General features: G+C 37.7%; 1 protein-coding gene and 1 long non-coding RNA gene across 5 annotated transcripts in view; one reads left to right on the top strand and one right to left on the bottom strand.

The window, feature by feature from the left end:
* The window catches only part of LOC309647882, a 655,782-nt gene that overhangs the window by 112,012 nt on the left and 522,557 nt on the right, over positions 1–21,213 (top strand). The gene's annotated exons all lie outside the window — the stretch shown is intronic.
* The window catches only part of UBL3 (ubiquitin like 3), a 77,671-nt gene that overhangs the window by 24,021 nt on the left and 32,437 nt on the right, over positions 1–21,213 (bottom strand). Inside the window, exon 2 of one of the 2 annotated variants that reach the window (XM_082435778.1) lies at positions 12,249–12,588. The exons of the other annotated variant lie outside the window; for it this stretch is intronic. Coding sequence (XP_082291904.1) covers positions 12,249–12,251 — 3 coding nt within the window. The 5' untranslated portion in view covers positions 12,252–12,588. The remainder of the gene's footprint in view (positions 1–12,248; positions 12,589–21,213) is intronic. 2 annotated transcript variants of the gene reach the window in all.

The following is a 21,213-nucleotide window of genomic DNA, read 5'->3' as shown; positions in this document are numbered from 1 at the left end:
ATAAATGAAATTAAAAATACTCTAGATGGGATCAATAGCAGAATAACTGAGGCAGAAGAAAGGATAAGTGACCTGGAAGATAAAATGGTGGAAATAACTACTGCAGAGCAGGATAAAGAAAAAAGAATGAAAAGAACTGAGGACAGTCTCAGAGACCTCTGGGACAACATTAAACGCACTAACATTCGAATTATAGGGGTCCCAGAAGAAGAAGAGAAAAAGAAAGGGACTGAGAAGATATTTGAAGAGATTATAGTTGAAAACTTCCCTAATATGGGAAAGGAAATAGTTAATCAAGTCCTGGAAGCACAGAGAGTCCCATACAGGATAAACCCAAGGAGAAACACACCAAGACACATATTAATCAAACTATCAAAAATTAAATATAAGGAAAACATATTAAAGGCAGCAAGGGAAAAAAAACAAATAACACACAAGGGAATCCCCATAAGGTTAACATCTGATCTTTCAGCAGAAACTCTGCAAGCCAGAAGGGAGTGGCAGGATATACTTAAAGTGATGAAGGAGAAAAACCTGCAACCAAGATTACACTACCCAGCAAGGATCTCATTCAGATTTGATGGAGAAATTAAAACCTTTACAGACAAGCAAAAGCTGAGAGAGTTCAGCACCACCAAACCAGCTTTACAACAAATGCTAAAGGAACTTCTCTAGGCAAGAAACACAAGAGAAGGAAAACACCTACAATAACAAACCCAAAACATTTAAGAAAATGGGAATAGGAACATACATATCGATAATTACCTTGAATGTAAATGGATTAAATGCTCCCACCAAAAGACACAGGCTGGCTGAATGGATACAAAAACAAGACCCATATATATGCTGTCTACAAGAGACCCACTTCAGACCTAGAGACACATATAGACTGAAAGTGAGGGGATGGAAAAAGATATTCCATGCAAATGGAAATCAAAAGAAAGCTGGAGTAGCAATTCTCATATCAGACAAAATAGACTTTAAAATAAAGACTATTACAAGAGACAAAGAAGGACACTATATAATGATCAAGGGATCGATACAAGAGGAAGGTATAACAATTGTAAATATTTATGCACCCAACATAGGAGCACCTCAATACATAAGGCAAATACTAACAGCCATAAAAGGGGAAATCGACAGCAACACAATCATAGTAGGGGACTTTAACACCCCACTCTCACCAATGGACAGATCATCCAAAATGAAAATAAATAAGGAAACACAAGCTTTAAATGATACATTAAACAAGATAGACTTAATTGATATTTATAGGACATTCCATCCAAAAACAACAGAATACACATTTTTCTCAAGTGCTCATGGAACATTCTCCAGGATAGATCATATCTTGGGTCACAAATCAAGCCTTGGTAAATTTAAGAAAATTGAAATCGTATCAAGTATCTTTTCTGACCACAACGCTATGAGACTAGATATCAATTACAGGAAAAGACCTGTAAAAAATACAAACACATGGAGGCTACACAATACATTACTTAATAACGAAGTGATCACTGAAGAAATCAAAGGGGAAATCAAAAAATACCTAGAAACAAATGACAATGGAGATACGACGACCCAAAACCTATGGGACGCAGCAAAAGCAGTGCTAAGAGGGAAGTTTATAGCAATACAAGCCTACCTCAAGAAACAGGAAACATCTCGAATAAACAACCTAACCTTGCACCTAAAGCAATTAGAGAAAGAAGAACAAAAAAACCCCAAAGCCAGCAGAAGGAAAGAAATTATAAAGATCAGGTCAGAAATAAATGAAAAAGAAATGAAGGAAACAATAGCAAAAATCAATGAAACTAAAAGCTGGTTCTTTGAGAAGATAAACAAAATTGATAAACCATTAGCCAGACTCATCAAGAGAAAAAGGGAGAAGACTCAGATCAATAGAATTAGAAATGAAAAAGGAGAAGTAACCACTGACACTGCAGAAATACAAAAGATCATGAGAGATTACTACAAGCAACTCTATGCCAATAAAATGGACAACCTGGAAGAAATGGACAGATTCTTAGAAAGGCACAAACTGCCGAGACTGAACCAGGAAGAAATAGAAAATATGAACAGACCAATCACAAGCACTGAAATTGAAACTGTGATTAAAAACCTTCCAACAAACAAAAGCCCAGGACCAGATGGCTTCACAGGTGAATTCTATCAAACATTTAGAGAAGAGCTAACACCTATCCTTCTCAAACTCTTCCAAAATATTGCAGAGGGAGGAACACTCCCAAACTCATTCTACGAGGCCACCATCACCCTGATACCAAAACCAGACAAAGATGTCACAAAGAAAGAAAACTACAGGCCAATATCACTGATGAACATAGATGCAAAAATCCTCAACAAAATACTAGCAAACAGAATCCAACAGCACATTAAAAGGATCATACAACATGATCAAGTGGGGTTTATCCCAGGAATGCAAGGATTCTTCAATATACGCAAATCAATCAATGTGATACATCATATTAACAAACTGAAGGAGAAAAACCATATGATCATCTCAATAGATGCAGAGAAAGCTTTCGACAAAATTCAACACCCATTTATGATAAAAGCCCTGCAGAAAGTAGGCATAGAGGGAACTTTCCTCAACATAATAAAGGCCATATATGACAAACCCACAGCCAACATTGTCCTCAATGGTGAAAAACTGAAACCATTTCCACTAAGATCAGGAACAAGACAAGGTTGCCCACTCTCACCACTATTATTCAACATAGTTTTGGAAGTGTTAGCCACAGCAATCAGAGAAGACAAAGAAATAAAAGGAATCCAAATCGGAAAAGAAGAAGTAAAGCTGTCACTATTTGCAGATGACATGATACTATACATAGAGAATCCTAAAGATGCTACCAGAAAACTCCTAGAGCTAATCAATGAATTTGGTAAAGTAGCAGGATACAAAATTAATGCACAGAAATCTCTTGCATTTCTATACACTAATGACGAAAAATCTGAAAGTGAAATTAAGAAAACACTCCCATTTACCATTGCAACAAAAAGAATAAAATATCTAGGAATAAACCTACCTAAGGAGACAAAAGACCTGTATGCGGAAAATTATAAGACACTGATGAAAGAAATTAAAGATGATACAAATAGATGGAGAGATATACCATGTTCCTGGATTGGAAGAATCAACATTGTGAAAATGACTCTACTACCCAAAGCAATCTACAGATTCAATGCAATCCCTATCAAACTACCACTGGCATTTTTCACAGAACTAGAACAAAAAATTTCACAATTTGTATGGAAACACAAAAGACCCCGAATAGCCAAAGCAATCTTGAGAACGAAAAATGGAGCTGGGGGAATCAGGCTCCCTGACTTCAGACTATATTACAAAGCTTCAGTAATCAAGACAGTTTGGTACTGGCACAAAAACAGAAATATAGATCAATGGAACAGGATAGAAAGCCCAGAGATAAACCCACACACATATGGGCACCTTATTTTTGATAAAGGAGGCAAGCATATACAGTGGAGAAAAGACAGCCTCTTCAATAAGTGGTGCTGGGAAAATTGGACAGGTACATGTAAAAGTATGAAAATAGAACACTCCCTGACACCATGCACAAAAATAAACTCAAAATGGATTAAAGACCTAAGTGTAAGGGCAGACACTATCAAACTCTTAGAGGAAAACATAGGCAGAACACTCTATGACATACATCACAGCAAGATTCTTTTTGACCCAGCTCCCAGAGAAATGGAAATAAGAACACAAATAAACAAATGGGACCTAATGAAACTTAAAAGCTTTTGCACAGCAAAGGAAACCATAAACAAGACCAAAAGACAACCATCAGAATGGGAGAAAATATTTGCAAATGAAGCAACTGACAAAGGATTAATCTCCAAGATTTACAAGCAGCTCATGCAGCTCAATAACAAAAAAACGAATAACCCAATCCAAAAATGGGCCGAAGACCTAAATAGACATTTCTCCAAAGAAGATATACAGATGGCCTACAGACACATGAAAGAATGCTCAACATCATTAATCATTAGAGAAATGCAAATCAAAACTACAATGAGATATCATCTCACACCGGTCAGAATGGCCATCATCAAAAAATCTAGAAACAATAAATGCTGGAGAGGGTGTGGAGGAAAGGGAACACTCTTGCACTGTTGGTGGGAATGTAAATTGATACAGCCACTATGGAGAACAGTATGGAGGTTCCTTAAAAAACTACAAATAGAACTACCATACGACCCAGCAATCCCACTACTGGGCATATACCCCGAGAAAACCATAGGTCAAAAAGAGTCATGTACCAAAATGTTCATTGCAGCTCTATTTACAATAGCCAGGACATGGAAGCAATCTAAATGTCCATCGACAGATGAATGGATAAAGAAGATGTGGCACATATATACAATGGAATATTACTCAGCCATAAAAAGAAATGAAATGGAGGTATTTGTAATGAGGTGGATGGAGTTAGAGTCTGTCATACAGAGTGAAGTAAGTCAGAAAGAGAAAAACAAATACAGTATGCTAACACATATATACGGAATCTAAGGGGAAAAAAAAAAAAAAAAAAAAAAGAGGCCATGAAGAACCTAGTGGCAAGACGGGAATAAAGACACAGACCTACTAGAGAATGGACTTGAGGATATGGGGAGGGGGTGGGGTGAGATGTGACAGGGTAAGAGAGTGTCATGGACATATATACACCACCAAATGTAAAATAGATAACTAGTGGGAAGCAGCCGCATAGCACAGGGAGATCAGCTCGGTGCTTTGTGACCATCTAGAGGGATGGGATGGGGAGGGTGGGAGGGAGGGAGATGCAAGAGGGAAGAGAAATGGGAACATATTGTATATGTATAACTGATTCACTTTGTTATAAAGCAGAAGCTAACACACCATTGTAAGGCAATTATACTTCAATAAAGATGTTAAAAAAAAAAAAAAAAAAAAAATCCAATCGCATGTGAAGCAACTATAAAAAAAAAAAAAAAAAAGAGGCCCTGAAAGACTAGCCAGTTAGTGGCAAAGCAGAACAGGAACCCAAGCCTCTCTCTCCTAGGTCAGGGTTTGCTCCAGCATAACTTCAGTGCCTCCCTAAACCACCCTCCCAGTCTCCTCTAGAGCTTTCAAAATATTGGACTTATGTCTTATTCAGATAGGCACTCCAGAAGGGCTTGCTTTTCTCTTAGGAGTCATGCAACTTTTGAGGCAAAAATACTCCTTAATCTGCTACATACTAGCTGAAAACTAATCCTGCATTTCTCTGAATGATGGAACTTCTAGAGAATATAAGTAAATGTCAAGAGGAAAAGAGTTTTCATTTACCGTAAAATAAGTTTGGAAGTGCCAGGTTAAAAAATTCCAACAAGGTATCTGCCAGGAGCTTGGGGAAGGAGGAATGTGGAGTTACTGTTTAATGAGTAAAGAGTTTCAGTTTTTCAAGATGAAAAGAGTTCTGGAGATGGATGGTGGTGATGGTTGCAGAACACTATGAATGCCTTTAATACCAATGAACTGTACATTTAAAAATGGTTAAGATGGTAAATATTATATGTATTTTACTACAATCTAAACACACACAAAAAATTTATAAAACAAAATTCAAAGTTTCTTCACTGCAAAACTTTTCAGAATCTTTCATGTGCCAAAATGAATTTGTGAATTTCCAAGGGGAACAGGGGTCTATATCAGAGTATTCAAGACTGTTCTACTTTCAGCTGATATTCCCAGAGACTGAACACACAAATGTCTGTTAAACAAGCAACTAGGCTAGATGCTGTAGAAGATACAAAGATGATCAGTAGCTCTCCAGTACTCTGGGTTTGCTCTCAAGCATTCACCCACCTCCACAGACAGTGGGGCTAACACAAGAAGGTCACTGAAATTCAAGTTTGTTTCCTTGAATGTCACACAGGAGTAGTTTATGTGACCACTCCAGCCTACACTGCTCATTACAGATTTTCAAATTTGTCGGGCGTGGTGTACTGATGCAGAGCCTGATTTGCATGTAACAGAAAATCAGCCATCAGTTCTATGGCATATTTTATCACAAAAAAATGCTGAAACAGTTTTAATTAAAATTATCTACACCTGCTGTTAGAGGATGTCAAAATGACTTTCTTTACAGCGTAACTGTGAATTAAATATTTGCATCACTGTCAAATGAAAGGACAGTATATATCCAAAATGGTCTTTAATATTAGAGTAAAATTCACATAAGATGGACCCCTTAAAAACACACAATTGATAAGTCTTATCTTTCCCATATACTTTTTTTTTTTAATTAATTAATTTATTTATTTTTGGCTGTGTTGGGTCTTCGTTGCTGTGTGCGGGCTTTCTCTAGTTGCAGGGAGCGGGGGCTACTCTTCGTTGTGATGCATGGGCTTCTCACTGCGGTGGCTTCTCTTGTTGCGGAGCACGGGCTCTAGGTGCACGGGGTTCAGTAACTGTGGCTCGTGAGCTCAGTAGTTGTGGCTTGCGGGCTCTAGAGCACAGGCTCAGTAGTTGTGGCACACAGGCTTAGTTGCTCCGTGGTATGTGGGATCTTCCCGGACCAGGGCTCAAACCCGTGTCTCCTGCATCGGCAGGCAGATTCTTAACCACTGCGCCACCAGGGAAGTCCCTCCCATATACTTTTAAAAAAACATGAGGAAAATGGTTTAGACTTGATGGTCTGGCTGTGGCTAGAAAAGAAAATAATTTTAATGTGTGCCTTTGCCCTAAGAAAGAAAACTAATAGTTCTCTGAGGGATTGTCCCAGATGACTGTTAAAGTCCCTTCCAGCTCTAATATATGATTAATATTAAACCAAAAGGGCAGGTTATTTAGAAATATAACCATTTTATTATGCATAATAAAAATGCATAGGATATATAAACATTCACTAATGACCAAGTTATTCCTATCCGTCACACTTCATATTTGAATTAGCAGAGATGTAATGATGTAAACCCACTGCCTTCATTTCCTCATCACATCACTAACTCTTATCTTTAATTCCCTATAAACCAGTGCCTATTGAAGTCACACTAGGGAACTGTGCTCGTGAAGGTCACCGAGGGCCATCTAATAAAAAACATCAACTATAGATAGCTTCCTCTCATTTCTCATGTTCCTTAGTCTTTCTGCAACATTTGGCACAGTTTAACTCCTTCCTTCTTGAAAATCTTTCCTTGTTATGCTTCTATAATTCTCAAAATGTGTTTCCTGGAACACTAGCGTCCATTAAACACTAGCATCCATTAAAAACCCAGAGAATTCTTGCAATGAACAAATTCATTTAACTTTCACACAGTTGTAGTATTTAACCACAGAACCAATTTTCTTTCCCATATTACCTGTTACCATCCCACAGATCTAGTGTTCAGTAAAACACACTTTGGAGAATACTTTTCCTGCTCCTTTGAGCCTCTTTTTAGTTGTTCTCTTTCCCCTTGTACGTACTCTGAATATGGGCTTTCCAAGGTTCCCTCCTCAATCTTTTCTTTCCAACACCCTATCCAGGAGACATCCTCATCCACACCCGAGGCCTCAGCTGCCCCTATTTGGGACACCCCCATTCTCCATGGAGGACCACTTTCACTTCTCCAACCGCCGGCGACCATTTCTAATTAGAGAGCCTGCTGTCCCCTCAAAATCGTATGTTTAAATTTGAACTTACCCCTTCCTAAACAACAGGTATCCCTCCCAACTTATTTATTTCTGCTCAGCTCTCCCGGTCCCCCAGTCACTCAGGCTTGAAAGCTCAGAGTCACCATTTACTCTGCCCTATTTTTTCCTCTCCCCTCTCTGTTACTAAATTCTTTCAGGTTCTCTCTGCTGCCTCTCTCACCCCCAATCCACCCTGCACATTTCCAAACACTTTTGACAATTAAAATTGTCAGTGTGCTACAGGTAGCTAACATTTACTTATCACTTGAACATGCTACACAGTACTTTGCATGAAAGTATGCAGTTCATGGCCGTACAACCCTGTGAGACAGGTACTACTGTCTCCATCTTATAGATGGTAAATGGGGACACGGAGGTGAAGTAACTTCTCAAGATCACAGTCATGGTTGAAACTTCTCAGTCCAATCCAACCACAGCTGTCCCTCGGTATCCACCGGATTGGGGTTCCAGGACCGTGGCGGATACCCATCTCCCTTACACAAAATGGCATAGTACAGTAAGTAGGCTTAGGGTCTCTGTACCCACGGATGCGGAACCCACAGATATGGAGGGCTGACTGTAATACTATTTCCCTACGCAAATTTCTACTCCAGCCAAATTGATATATTCATTATAAATCCTCTCCTGGCAAGAATCACAGTTCTAATGCCTCCTTTGAAGCCTGTGTGACAACTCCAGCCTACGCTGCTCATTCCTACCTCAGAGTTTCTACCCAATCATGGGTGTATACTGGGGTGACCCTATGTGTCCACGTTTGCCTGGAACAATTGTGATCGTTGTTGTATAATTGTTGTCTCGCTATTATGATGCACAGTGCCCCCTTTTACTCTCAGAAATATCTCAATCTAGACAATAAATAATAAGGTCATCCTACATATATCATATCATTTATTGTAGGAAGATGCAGTTTATGTCATGTGTCTTAACTCTCCAATTAAATCATGGTCCTTGAGGGTGGAAAAATCAATCTTAAAACTTCATAGTAGGGGCTCCCCTGGTGGCGCAGTGGTTGAGAATCCGTCTGCCAATGCAGCAGACAAGGGTTCGATCCCTGGTCCGGGAAGATCCCACATGCCACGGAGCAACTAAGCCCGTGTGCCACAACTACTGAGCCTGTGCTCTAGAGCCCACGAGCCACAACTACTGAGCCCACGTGTTGCAACTACTGAAGCCCACGTGCCTAGAGCCCGTGCTCAACAACGAGAGAAGCCACTGCAATGAGAAGCCCACGCACTGCAACGAAGAGTAGCCCCTGCTCGCCGCAACTAGAGAAAGCCCACGCGCAGCAACGAAGACCCAACACAGCTAAAAATAAATAAACATAATAAATAAATTTATTTTAAAAAAAACAAACTTCACAGTTCTCTTCTTTCATAAGTTGCTAACTTAAGATTCACAAGCACAGTTGCTTATGTGTGTGCGACAAAACAATTTTGGAGATGAGCCTTTGGCTGTGTTTTGTTTCCCAATTAAATCCTACTTTTAGCTCTAAAGACGAAAACTGCATTTTAAATTAATTCATATAGTTAACCTCAGTCACTATGCCCGAAAAATATTAGGTATTTAATATACTGGAAGATGAATGAATAATGTACCAGAATATGCCAGACTATAGCCAACATTCCTAAAATATTTCAATAATGTAATGTAACAGGATACTTTAAGTATAACCAGGAAGTGGATCTACCAACAACTACCAAGAAAAAAATGTATTCTAATGTTTTTACTATTATACACAGTTAGGTGATGATAGACTCACTGTTTTCCACACACAACTATCATGGACTACATGCCCTGAAACAGCCCATAGTGATAATAAAAAACAGTTGCCCTGAAGAGGGAAAAAAGAAAAAGACATTTTAAAAACTCATCCTATTCTTTACAGTATGTTTGTAGTCAACTCATTATTCAAAAGTGATAGCAAACTCTCCTGTTTAAGAAGAATACATTCTGTCTGGCTATGAAGACGACGATTGTTCCAGGCTGCCTGTGCTTCACAGGCCTATTCAGCTCACACAGACAATTTGCATCAACCTGTGCCTAGTGATACTGTCACTCAGTGGTGCCCCAGATAGCCACAACCTCATGTGCCCTTAACATTGAGGTTCTCATTTATAAATTAATGTCTCTGGAATACTCATGAATTCTTACTTGAATATAATTGTTTTATTCATTACTATTTATTAAATTTTAAAACCATAATAAATGATTTTGCTTAGGTTTAGTGTGACAAAATTATTTAGCAGCAGAACTCTACAAAACAAGCAGGAAATGAAAAAGGCAGACATGTAAATGCATCAACATCAGCATGTAATATTAAGTACGATTATCAGGAAAATATAGCACAAAATTCTGCATCTATGCAGGGTATACCATCTAAGCTAAGAATGTTACTAATTAACATAATCGCTAAGTGTTCATCATTGGGGGTGACTGCATCATGCTATTCATTTAAAAAAACACAAAAGCTGTATGTTCATAAAAGTTGTTACTGAATATAAATAAATATAAATCCAGCAGCATCAAAACATTTAGCATTACAATACAGAAAGCAAATGCAATGGCAGCAGATGGTTTCAAAGAGGGGAAATAAAGAAGAAAACTACACAGTAGTAAAGTACAAATTAAAACTAAAAGGAAAAATTTTACAAAGAAATAGGTAACGAAAAGGGCAGATGAACTCCTGGGAAAAAGTAAATGACTAACAGAGAGCAAAAGAAGGAATATTTATAAAGAGGAAAGACTGTTATGAGCAGATTAGACAATTGTCTAGAGACATGGACATGAAAAGAGTAGAATGCATCTTTGCCAGAGAAACAATTCAAGAACTAAAGAACCCCTGGCACTGAGCTAGAAAATATCACTTATGCTTTCTGCAAATTTAGAAACTTAGGTTCAGAGTTAAAGAAAAATTGTCTAAGGTTATAAAAAAACCAGAAGATAGTAAGAAATCCAAATAAATTGGTGCAGGTCAGTTAAGTATGACTATCTTCTGACTTGGACTATATGCTAAATGCTGAGCAATGCTCTATTTTTTAAATCAATAAAATAGCCTACGCTCATGTCTATTAAACAAAATCCACAAGAATAAGTGAGGAATTTCAGAAGTTTCTAACATATATCAACAATAGCTCGGAGTAACGAACACCATAAAATAGATACAAAAGTCTGGGAAAGATATTTGATGAGTCTCTTGATCTCTCATTGTAAGAACTTAATAACAGTGTTCCTATCACTTTGATTTCTTATATTAGAGCTTATTTTCAGAATATTCATGACGTTAATGTTTGAACAATTACCAATCCCTAACATACTGTCCTTACTCTATCTTCCGTTTTAGAAAGTATTAATAGGGCATAAAAATGGCTTTCTTAGGGAATATAAAAAAATTATTTTTCCAGTTTTCTTCAGAAGTAATTCCACAATGCTACGCATTTGATTATGTTTTCTTGCAGCAGCTGTGGGGAAGAACTAAATGCATCAGGACTACATATAACAAAAGCAGAATTCGACCCAAAGTTACCATTATGATTATTACCTACTGGAGCCAGAATAGTCTTTTCTTGGCACTCCTAAATGATAAGACTTCAAACATTCATTTCACATTCAAGTATTCAGGCTATTCACTCACGAATGGAATTAGCGGTTTTGATCACATATACATAAATTTTTATGTGCATAGGACCTAATGCCTTCGAGGAACAGCTCTACTGGTAGTGACTTTAATCTAGCAAATACTAAGTAATCTGGATCCTAACCAACTCTAATTTATAAGCTTTGATGTCCCAAGGCTTCATGTGTAAATCCACTGTTTGAAACCTGGATTACATTTCTATAGAAAAAAGGCTATTACGGCAGTTAGTTTCCCAGCGAATTCCTAAGTGTATTTAATCTATTGTAATAATATGACTAAAATACACCTACTATGCAGTGAAAAGCAGCAAGCTTATTAGTAATCGCGAACACCCGTAACTCTTACTGTGTGCCAGGTCATCTTTTAGGTGTTTTTCATATATTGACTCATTTGATCCTCACATCAACCCTATGGGAAAGTTACTATTACTATGCCCGTGTTTACAGAGGAGGAAACTAAGCAGAGACTAAATAACCTACCCAAACCTGGTTAAGAAGTACCAGAGCTGGGTTTCAATCCAACCCTGGTTCCAGGGCCTGCACTTTTAGCCACTAGGCTAAATTGCCTATAATTATTAACAAGTTTTAGTTAGTTCAGCCTGCAGAGCATCCAAAGTTTTAAAAGTACATCATGGTTTTTTACTTCAAATGACTCATCTGATACTTTAAAAGATTCTTCTGAGGTTGGTTTCATTACTTCACTCAGTCACTATTATTTAATGAATTATTCACATACGTGCACGTAGAATTTACTTCAGGATCAGTGTATATGGTCAGAGCCCCTGGCCCCTGGCTGAAGCACCTGGACTACTCCACTTGTCTCCAAAATGTATGCTTCCTAAATAAACAAATCTGAGTTGTTCTGCTTTTTAAAAATAAAAGTAAAAACAAATAAATAAATAATCTCTATCAGGAAGTTAAATGGAAGAACAATTACCATGACTTCTACTAATCACTCCAGAAATATACTGAATTAACTTTGATTCCTGTTCTTAATGTTGTCTTCTATGTTGTATTTGCTGGGGGCTTGATAGCGTCATCTGTTGATTTTCTGTCAATTTCCCCCTCCACTGCTCTTGGCAACACCAATCTTGGAGCACCATCTCCTCATCCCAGGAAACAAAGATTCAAAGGAACTACTAACAGAGGTTCAAATCCAAAAGATTCACTGGTGCGCATACAGGACTAGTCTTGGACTAGCTGTTCTGTGAAGACAAAAAGGCAGGGGCAGGGATGAAGGGCTGGAGGATGGAGAGAGAGCTCAGTGATGATTCAAACTAGAGAGAAAGAAATGAAGAGACAGGGTCTCCAAGTTAGTTCTAGCTTCTAAAATTAGCTTTAATTTTTATTCAATTTACAAATCTGTCAAAATGTATCACTTGACTTTTGATTAACTTCTTAAATTTTAAACTGCAGTTATAAATTCAATAGATTTTTTTCCTTTTTACATATTTCAACTACCTGATGGCAAATCTTCCCAATTACTTAATAATTCCTATAAAACTAATAAACTAAACTTATAAAAACATGAACCTTAAATTCTTGTCAATGTCACAGTAATGTAAATAAACTTGTAAGTGTTTATCCTAGAAATCACAAGCAAAAAAAAAAATCAACTCAATTACATATTTTACGTTGGAAGTACATTGACCTCAGCATCATTTAGTCAGCCCTCAGAGAAATCAAAATCAAAACCACAATAAGATATCATTTCAAGCCCACTAGGACGGTTATAACGAAAACAATAGATAATAAGTGTTGGCAAAGGTGTGGTGAAACTGGAATCCTCAATATTGCTGAGGGGAATGTAAAATGGTACAGCCGCTCTGGAAAACAGTTTGGCAGGTCCTCAAAACGTTCAACGGAGAGCTGTCCTCTGATCCAGCAATTGCAGTCCTAGGCATGGTTGATTCTCATTATACGCAGTAGTTCTGTTCTACACAGTTTCATGAACACTGAGTAAGAGGATACTGAGCCACTACTATCAGGGTTAGGTTGTGAGCCTCTGGTAACAATTTCATCAACCAGTGAATACATAACCTGATTTTATATGTGTTTCTGATGAAAGATACCTTAAAAAGATGTTTACACAACTCTGTGAACATTCCAAAAAATCCACTGAACTGTACACTTTTTAAAAGGGTGAATATTATGGTATGTGAATTATTTCTCAATTTTTAAGAATTGGAATTACATTGAACCTGAATCTAATTGAGTCTCTAGACTTCAATACCAGTTTACAGGAAAACTGAGGAACAGAGGAAGAAATAAAATAACACTATGAAAAAGCAAGACTTAAACCAAATCCAAAATGCAGTACATTCTACAAGACATATGTCCAGCTCTTCCAACAAGTCAACGGCATAGGAAGAGAGAGAGAAAGGGGATTAAAGAGGGAGGGAACTACGAGAATAAAAGATACTCAAATGACATAATCATATGCAATGTGCAAACCCTTTTAGATCTTGATTTGAACAAACCAACTCTTAAGTAAAATAAGGGAGATCTCAATATGGACTGCAGAGTAAATGTTATTAAGGAATTACTGTGATAATGAAGTCATGATTATATAGATTCTTATCTGTTAGAGATTCATACCTAAGAATTTAAGGAAAAATGACCAAAAACCTGGGATTTGTTTTAAAATACTCTATTAAAAACAACTTGTTGGGGGAGGATGGTGGTGAATAGGTATAATAAGAATGGTATACATGTTTTTAATTGTTGAAGCATGGAAATAGGTACATAGGAGTCCTTTAGACTATCTTTTCCACTTCTATGAATGTTTGAAACTTTCTATGATGAAAAGTTTTTTTAAATTATAATTATAAAGCAGTCTTATTATTCAAAGAAGTCTAATTCTCTTAACTATGAAAACTACATAAACTGCCAAATATGGAGAGATTGCTTATTTGTGTATTCTTTTTAAACTTAATTCAAAATCTTCCAAGAAGTAAAAGACATTTGTCTAATAAAACAATTATACCATCACAAACAATTTTGGGATAACTTTCCTATGAAACTTTTAGGGCTACCATCTCAGCTGTTAAGATTTCTTCAAGATCAAAGAGGCCCAGGGACAGACTCTTGCCTGCAACCACAACTGCCAGCTGAACCTGCATGATAGCTGTTGCATCAATGACGCCAGAACTTGAAGAAGGAGACAGGTCCCTCAGCAGCCTGCCTCCAACCTAAAGGATGTCTTACTGACCTCCAAACGAGACACTGACCGTTACCTGCCAGAAAGTTGTCAAACATATACATACAAATCATCTGTCTTCGCAGTCAACGATTATAATAAAAAATGAAAAAAACTTTCAAAATAATCAACGATCCGTTCAATATGAATGGTGCCTCTACCTTGGGTGGGAAAACTCTGACCCTTAGATTCAAGTTTACTATTAATGTATATATGCTTATTTTTCTGTTTACTCAAAGAAATCTATAACTCTACTCGGGTGGCTACAACACTGATTAGATGTGGCATTTATCTGAATTTTAAGATGTGTGAATGTCTTCCCATGTAAATATATAAGAACCCTGAACTTGGTTTGTATGTATTTCATATATTTTCTACCTTTTGGAGCCACAATTCTTTTAGGTGATAAACTAATAAGGATATAATCTTGGATCTTTTTCATGACTTGGTCTGAATTCTGATCACAACTGGTAAGGCCATTCTACTGAAAGGCATTATTTGCAGATTCTTTCAGCTTTTTAATTAGGTACTGTTCTAAATTCAGCTGCTATTCCCCAAGGGTTTCCTATTCTAGATTTAAGGAAATGACAGGAAAATTTTAGGAAAAAACTTGAGGGCAGGAAGTCCCTGCCACGTAAAGAGAATATGTAAGTGTCTCTTTTCTTTAACAACTGACATTTCAATTACAGTGCCATGGAATAAGCAGTTCATGTACTTACACATTAATCATTTACATATTTATTAGTAGAAATACCTTACGAAAACACAACCTAATCAAATAGGCTCTAAAGAAAAAAAAAATCTTAATGTATTTTTCTTATTCCCCATATTCTGTGTTCTGTGCACCTGTGTGTTCTGTGCACCTGTGTTCTGTTGGTTTGTCTTTGTTTTTGTCTCCCCATCAAAACTGTACATTTCTTCAGGTCACAAAAAAGGAAAGGAAAGAGGAAAAGTATATGCTAGATGCTTTGTTATTTTGTGAATGAGATGTAATACAGTCAACACAAGCTTAGTTGGTGAGTAAAATGTGTTTGAGGAGTACAGACAGAATCTTAGAATTAAAGGAGGATAATGTCTCCATAGGATGTTTTCATCAACATATGGTTCTCTGGCGAATACCCCTCATCTTCTTTAAGGTCTCCTAACACATTTACATTAGGCCAGGATAGTGCTGGAGACTATTACTCTCCTAATTCCCCCCTGACATTCCCCAATATGTTTTCAAATCTGTTATTTAATTCACATTACATACATTACCTACATGCATTTGGGAGGCACTTTAATGACTGTTACTTTACCTCTAATGGCTACTGCAAAGATCAGATAAAATAAGTATGAACATTTACTCTAAATTCTAAGACCTTAAAGTGCTGTTAGTCTCATATTTATATGTAAGGGATAATTCGCTTCAATCAAATAAAATGGCTATCCTTGATTTGTCCTTTTCCTAACCTGCTCAATTATTTCCTGCCTTATATATGAGGTCTGCCATACATTTAGGCCTATTAATCCTCTGAATATCAATTAAACACGTAACTCCGATCTCCTCAATTAGACTATAAACTCCTCAAGGACAGGAAACACAAGAACTTGTATTCCTTCTGTGTCTGTACTTCCTTCTACGTCCCCTCACCGTTGGCCAGTTTTTTACAGAGTGGGTATTTGTGGCAGCATTACTAAATACCCTTAATGAAGGCATGGTACAAGTACTGAACCAGCTAATCGTTCTCCCTAAAGTGCCTCAATAAAATCATCAGGGGGCCATGAGAGAGGAAGAGAAAAATACCGTGATTACCAGGACCACGACGCTGTGTCTAGCAAGCCATGGCAACCACTGAAGAGGTAACCCTAAAAAGCAGCAGCTACATCCCACACGCTTACTAACAATCCTTATTCCAAAGGCTCAAGGTCCTCTGAATGTCTGCAATCACTCTACAAATGTTTCAGTCTTTAAACCATTATTATTTTGATCATTTAAATCTGAATAAGGTAGCCTGAAGCATGCACAATTAGAAAATACGTGGAAAACAAACCACTTCTAAGTGGTCTTACTATGCTGCAGCACAGCTATTATACAACGTATATGTGACTTACTTCTCAGATGAGGGAGTTCAGCAAAGAATTAAAAAACCTGTAAGGCTCATCAAACTACCATTCTAGTAATTTTTGACACGCTTGATATTATTGTTGGTGGTGATAACAACAATAGGATTCACTGACTACTTACCATGTGTGAGAAAGTGTGCTAACTAGAATTATATAAAGCAGATATTATCTTTATTTTCCAGATGAGCAAACTGAGGCTTAACTGAGGTTAACTGTCTTGCCAAAGTTAAGTGGAAGGTTTTTCCAGTTCCCTGTACAGCCTGGGTTTGGTTATCAGCCCTAGCACTTAATAGCTGTGACATCCCAGACATATTACTTGACTGTTCTGGAAGCTAAGTTTCTTAGTTGTAACATCACTACTATCAACATCTGTTTCATACTGCAGAGTCTGCAAAATGTTTTGATATATATTAAGTTACTGGATAATTCACACCACCCTCATTTTCTCATCCTGCAGATGACTTACTCAAGGTCACATGCCTGGTGGCTAGATCAGGGCTTACATACAGAGAATACCCTAACTACTCACAATCTATTCTGAAGCTCAAATGAGACAGTATGTGAGTGTATTTTGTAAACTCTACATCTTTTTGTAAAAATGTAAACTAGCATATTATTATCCATGTTCCCTGATCAGGGAGGTACTGATTGTATTCAATGATCTCGAAAGTTATATCTAGATGTAAAACTGCAAGTTAGAAGAGTTTTTTTCTTTTGCTATTATAAGTTAATTTAAAAAAACAGATTCCCACCATCTAAAGACTATTAACATTTTTTTTACACAGTATGATCACGCTCAATAAAATATAAATTTTTTGTTTTTCTCAAGATAATGTTAAGAATCTCTCCATGGTATTAATCATGCATTCAGCCAAAAGAATAAAATAAAATTAGCACCTACTATGGACACACTGGGTATGTAAACAAGCAAACACACAAAAGATAACCTGTAAGAAAGTGCTATAAGGGAAACAAGGCTCTAGAATAGGGAGCTTTAGGAAGGTTTCACTGAAGGGCTCTCTGAGGAGGTGATACTTACACTGAGACCTAAAATAGGAGCCAGAAGCACAAAGAATAGGCAGTAGGACACTCCAGGCAGTGGGAACAGCATTTATGAAGACTTCAAGGAAGAAAAGGAAAAACCTTGCCCATTTCAGGAAAGAGAACACAAATGCTAAGGGCAGACCAGCAGCCGAGGAAGACTGGTACAAACGAGGTTGAAGGGCACATGGGCCCGATCCCACACAAGCCGCGAGGAGCCTGAGTAGTGCTCAGAATGTACTGTGAAACCATTTAAAAGTTCTAAACAGGGAGGCACATGATCCAAATTCCACTGAAGATCACCTTGGCTGTTGCATGGATAAAGGAGCTAATAAGATAAGAAGAGAGTCCAGCCGGAGCCCTGAAGAAGGCTGACATTCAGAAAGCAAATCGAGAGCTGGCAAAGGAACCTGCGAGGGAGGAGCTGATGAGAGAGCAAGACAGCTATGTATGTGGGGCCCTGGAAGCCGAAAGAAAGTGTTTAAAGGAAGACCGGATGCTCTACTAGTTTAAGTTCTGCTGAGAGGTCAAGTAAGATGAAGACAGAGAAGCGCCTTCTGGATTTGTAACCTAGAGATCACTAATGACCTAGAACAGTTTCAGTGGCGTGCAGTCTATTCTGTGCACAACCTTTGTAAATATTTAATGACTTCTTAATATCCCACTGAGTGAAAATACAGCCATTTTTCCTATAAAAGTGAGTTTTCTACATAGGAATTAGATATTTTAAATTCAATTAAAGAACATGATTTACCTTATTTGAACTAATATTGTTTATAATACAAACTACGATGAAGAACTAGCACTCTGTAGGAAAAAGTAGCTGCACACAGGACACACAGGGACGCAAAGCTACTCTGTTTGAAAGGCTGGCTACTATGCTGGTGGTGTGTTTTTTTGCTCACCGTTAACAGTTATGAATTTCCAGCCTCTACAATAAAGGCCTGAAAGAGATACTCAGATCTCCAGCACCCATGTATGCATGGGCCCTTGACAACTTCAGGTTAATGGGGTACAGGTTAAAGTACCTGGGGAGGAAGGGCTCTTTCTCAAATAAAGTGCTGCTCAGGAAAAGCCTTTTGTCCTTCCACCTTTTCACCACCTGGAACATAATGTGATGTAATCTTTAGACCACGGGAAGGAAATCCACAGGCTAAGGAGAGTACAGCGGAGTGACAGGAGGAGGCTGGTCCCTTGAGGGCAGTCTCAGGCCACGGTATTAGCCCTAAAAAGCCACCTTCCAGATTTCTTGCTGGAGGAGGCATGTAAACCCCTCACTTGTTTTAAGCCATAATAGCTAAACACAATGCTAGCAGATACATGACGTGTTCATTTCATTCCTTCCTCAGTAAGCGTATTTTTAAAAGAAGCAATGTTTAATACAAGAAGACATCAGAACTATAGCAAATTCCACTGCAGCTAGGAGTGGCACGTGATCTAGTTGTGAACAGTGAGGTACAAGGAAGACTGATGGGGGCTCCTAGGGAAGGTAACCCTTTGCTGGTAAGAAGGAAGTGCTGAAGAAAATGGTAGCTGGGCTGTCCCTGCCACGCCCTCCACACCACCTCTTGCCCTCTGCCCTCCTGCCTTTCGAACTGGTCGTGATACCTGGAGCCACGTGCGACCTTGAAGCCGCAGGATAACAAGCACAAGGCTGAAGAGCGCATCTCCAATAACGGAAAAACCCTGGCCGCTCGACGGCACCACCAACCGCTCAACCAGACTGCCTTCCTCCAGACTTAGGATAGTTAAGTGTCTTTATTGATAACGTCATTTATTATTTACTATTCTTTTAAGTTTTTTTTCTTTTTTCCCCCAGCAAAAAGCATTCCTACCTTCTTTCAAATATCCAAGTGTAGCACTTCCTCCTTTACTCTGGCTTTGCATCTCCTTTCCAAGTTTCTCCTCCAATATAGGTTGAAATTGTACTAATGTGCCTGTCCTTGGAATGCTCTCCCTTCTAAATCTTATCAGTTCTTAAAGGGCCTAACTTAATTCCTGTGTTCCTCAAGAACTGTTCCAAAGGAGCCACAGGGATCATGTCCTGATGCCCACAATTCTCTCCAGTCATTTACTGACAGACACTCACCATTCTCCACCCCCTTTACTTTATTCCCCATGTAAACCCTCCCTTTCAACTCAGCACAGCAATTAGCCAATTCAGAATTCAATCTAAGAATTTTCAGGCTGGGAATGCAGAATACTTTCACTGTGGCTCTTTTGCTACTCTTAACTGAAAACCTAGTTGTAAACTCATGGTTACATTACTTTAAGTATATGCAACTTATTTTCTCTTCTGGATCAGTTATTCTTAAGTATGAATCAGAATGTATGTGGGAAACTTTTCCAAAATACATACACCAAAAACCATCCCAAACCTACTGACTCATTTCCAAGGGCACATGTTGAAGGTCCCAGGTGACGCTGATGTGTACCCCTGGGTAAGATTTTTCTGCTGTAGGTATTCTACAGCTGCACTGTTCAATAAGGTAGCTGCTGGCCGTATGTGGCTATTGAAGACTTGAAATTAATTTAAATTGAAAATCTGATGTGAGATTCAGTTATAGGAAAACTTTATGTCTGGAATGTGGGTGTGTGAATTTACTTTCGAAATGTAGATTTTATGAAATCTAAATACAGACGGTATTTCCAATGAAAATTTAACATCTGAATTGAAATGTGCTATAAGTAGATTTCAGACTTGGTATGAAAAAATGTAAAATACTATTAATAATTTTATACTAATTACATGTTAAGATGATAATATTTTGGATATACTAAGTGAAAATATATTTAAATAATTTATTTCCCCCATTTCTTTTACTTGTTTAATATGGCCACGAGAAAATTTTAAACTATCTGTATTGCTGCATTCTATTTCTGTTGGACAGTACTGTTCTTTAAAGAATCATTTTTACCCAATTGTGACTAAGAGTTATGCTATTTAAAACTCTCTATTACATTTACGTGGAGAGAGCTACTCACTGTACTACCCAATGTCTCCTTTATAAAGGCCTGTGTAAGTCTGAAATTTCTCTCAGACTTCAGTGTCAGGAAAAAAATTCCTTTTCCTAAGCAACTGGTATAGTTTTATTTTAGGAACAATGTTAATCTTATTACAAATGAGGCACCTCTTCTTGCTCTGCCCATAGGAAGCTCAGAGCCAAATAAGAGCCAAACTTTATTAATGGTATAGACTTTTCAGGAACACTTCTCTACCTAGTGCCCAGATTTTATTTTTCTTTTTGAAAGTCACAAATCTTTTTTTTTTTTTTTTTTTGGCAGTGAGGTAGGAAATAACCTTCAATAAGCATCAAAGCCTAGATAAACACTAAAACAAAACTTAGTTAAATTAAATATAAAAAATTGTATTCAAAAAATTGTATTCAATTCCTTAAACTGTTATTTCTCATTTTCTAATTTACTCTGCATAATTCATTCTTTTCAATGAAAATAAAGCAACCTTTAAACAACACACCACAATACAGCTGATCCTAGAACAACATGGGGGGATAGGGGTCTGGACCCTCTGAGCAGTTGAAAATCTGAGTGTAAC

Source organism: Balaenoptera physalus (genome assembly GCF_965194825.1).
Source record: "Balaenoptera physalus genome assembly, chromosome: 18".
Classification (NCBI taxonomy): domain Eukaryota; kingdom Metazoa; phylum Chordata; class Mammalia; order Artiodactyla; family Balaenopteridae; genus Balaenoptera; species Balaenoptera physalus.
This window is presented reverse-complemented; position numbering and strand designations above follow the sequence as displayed.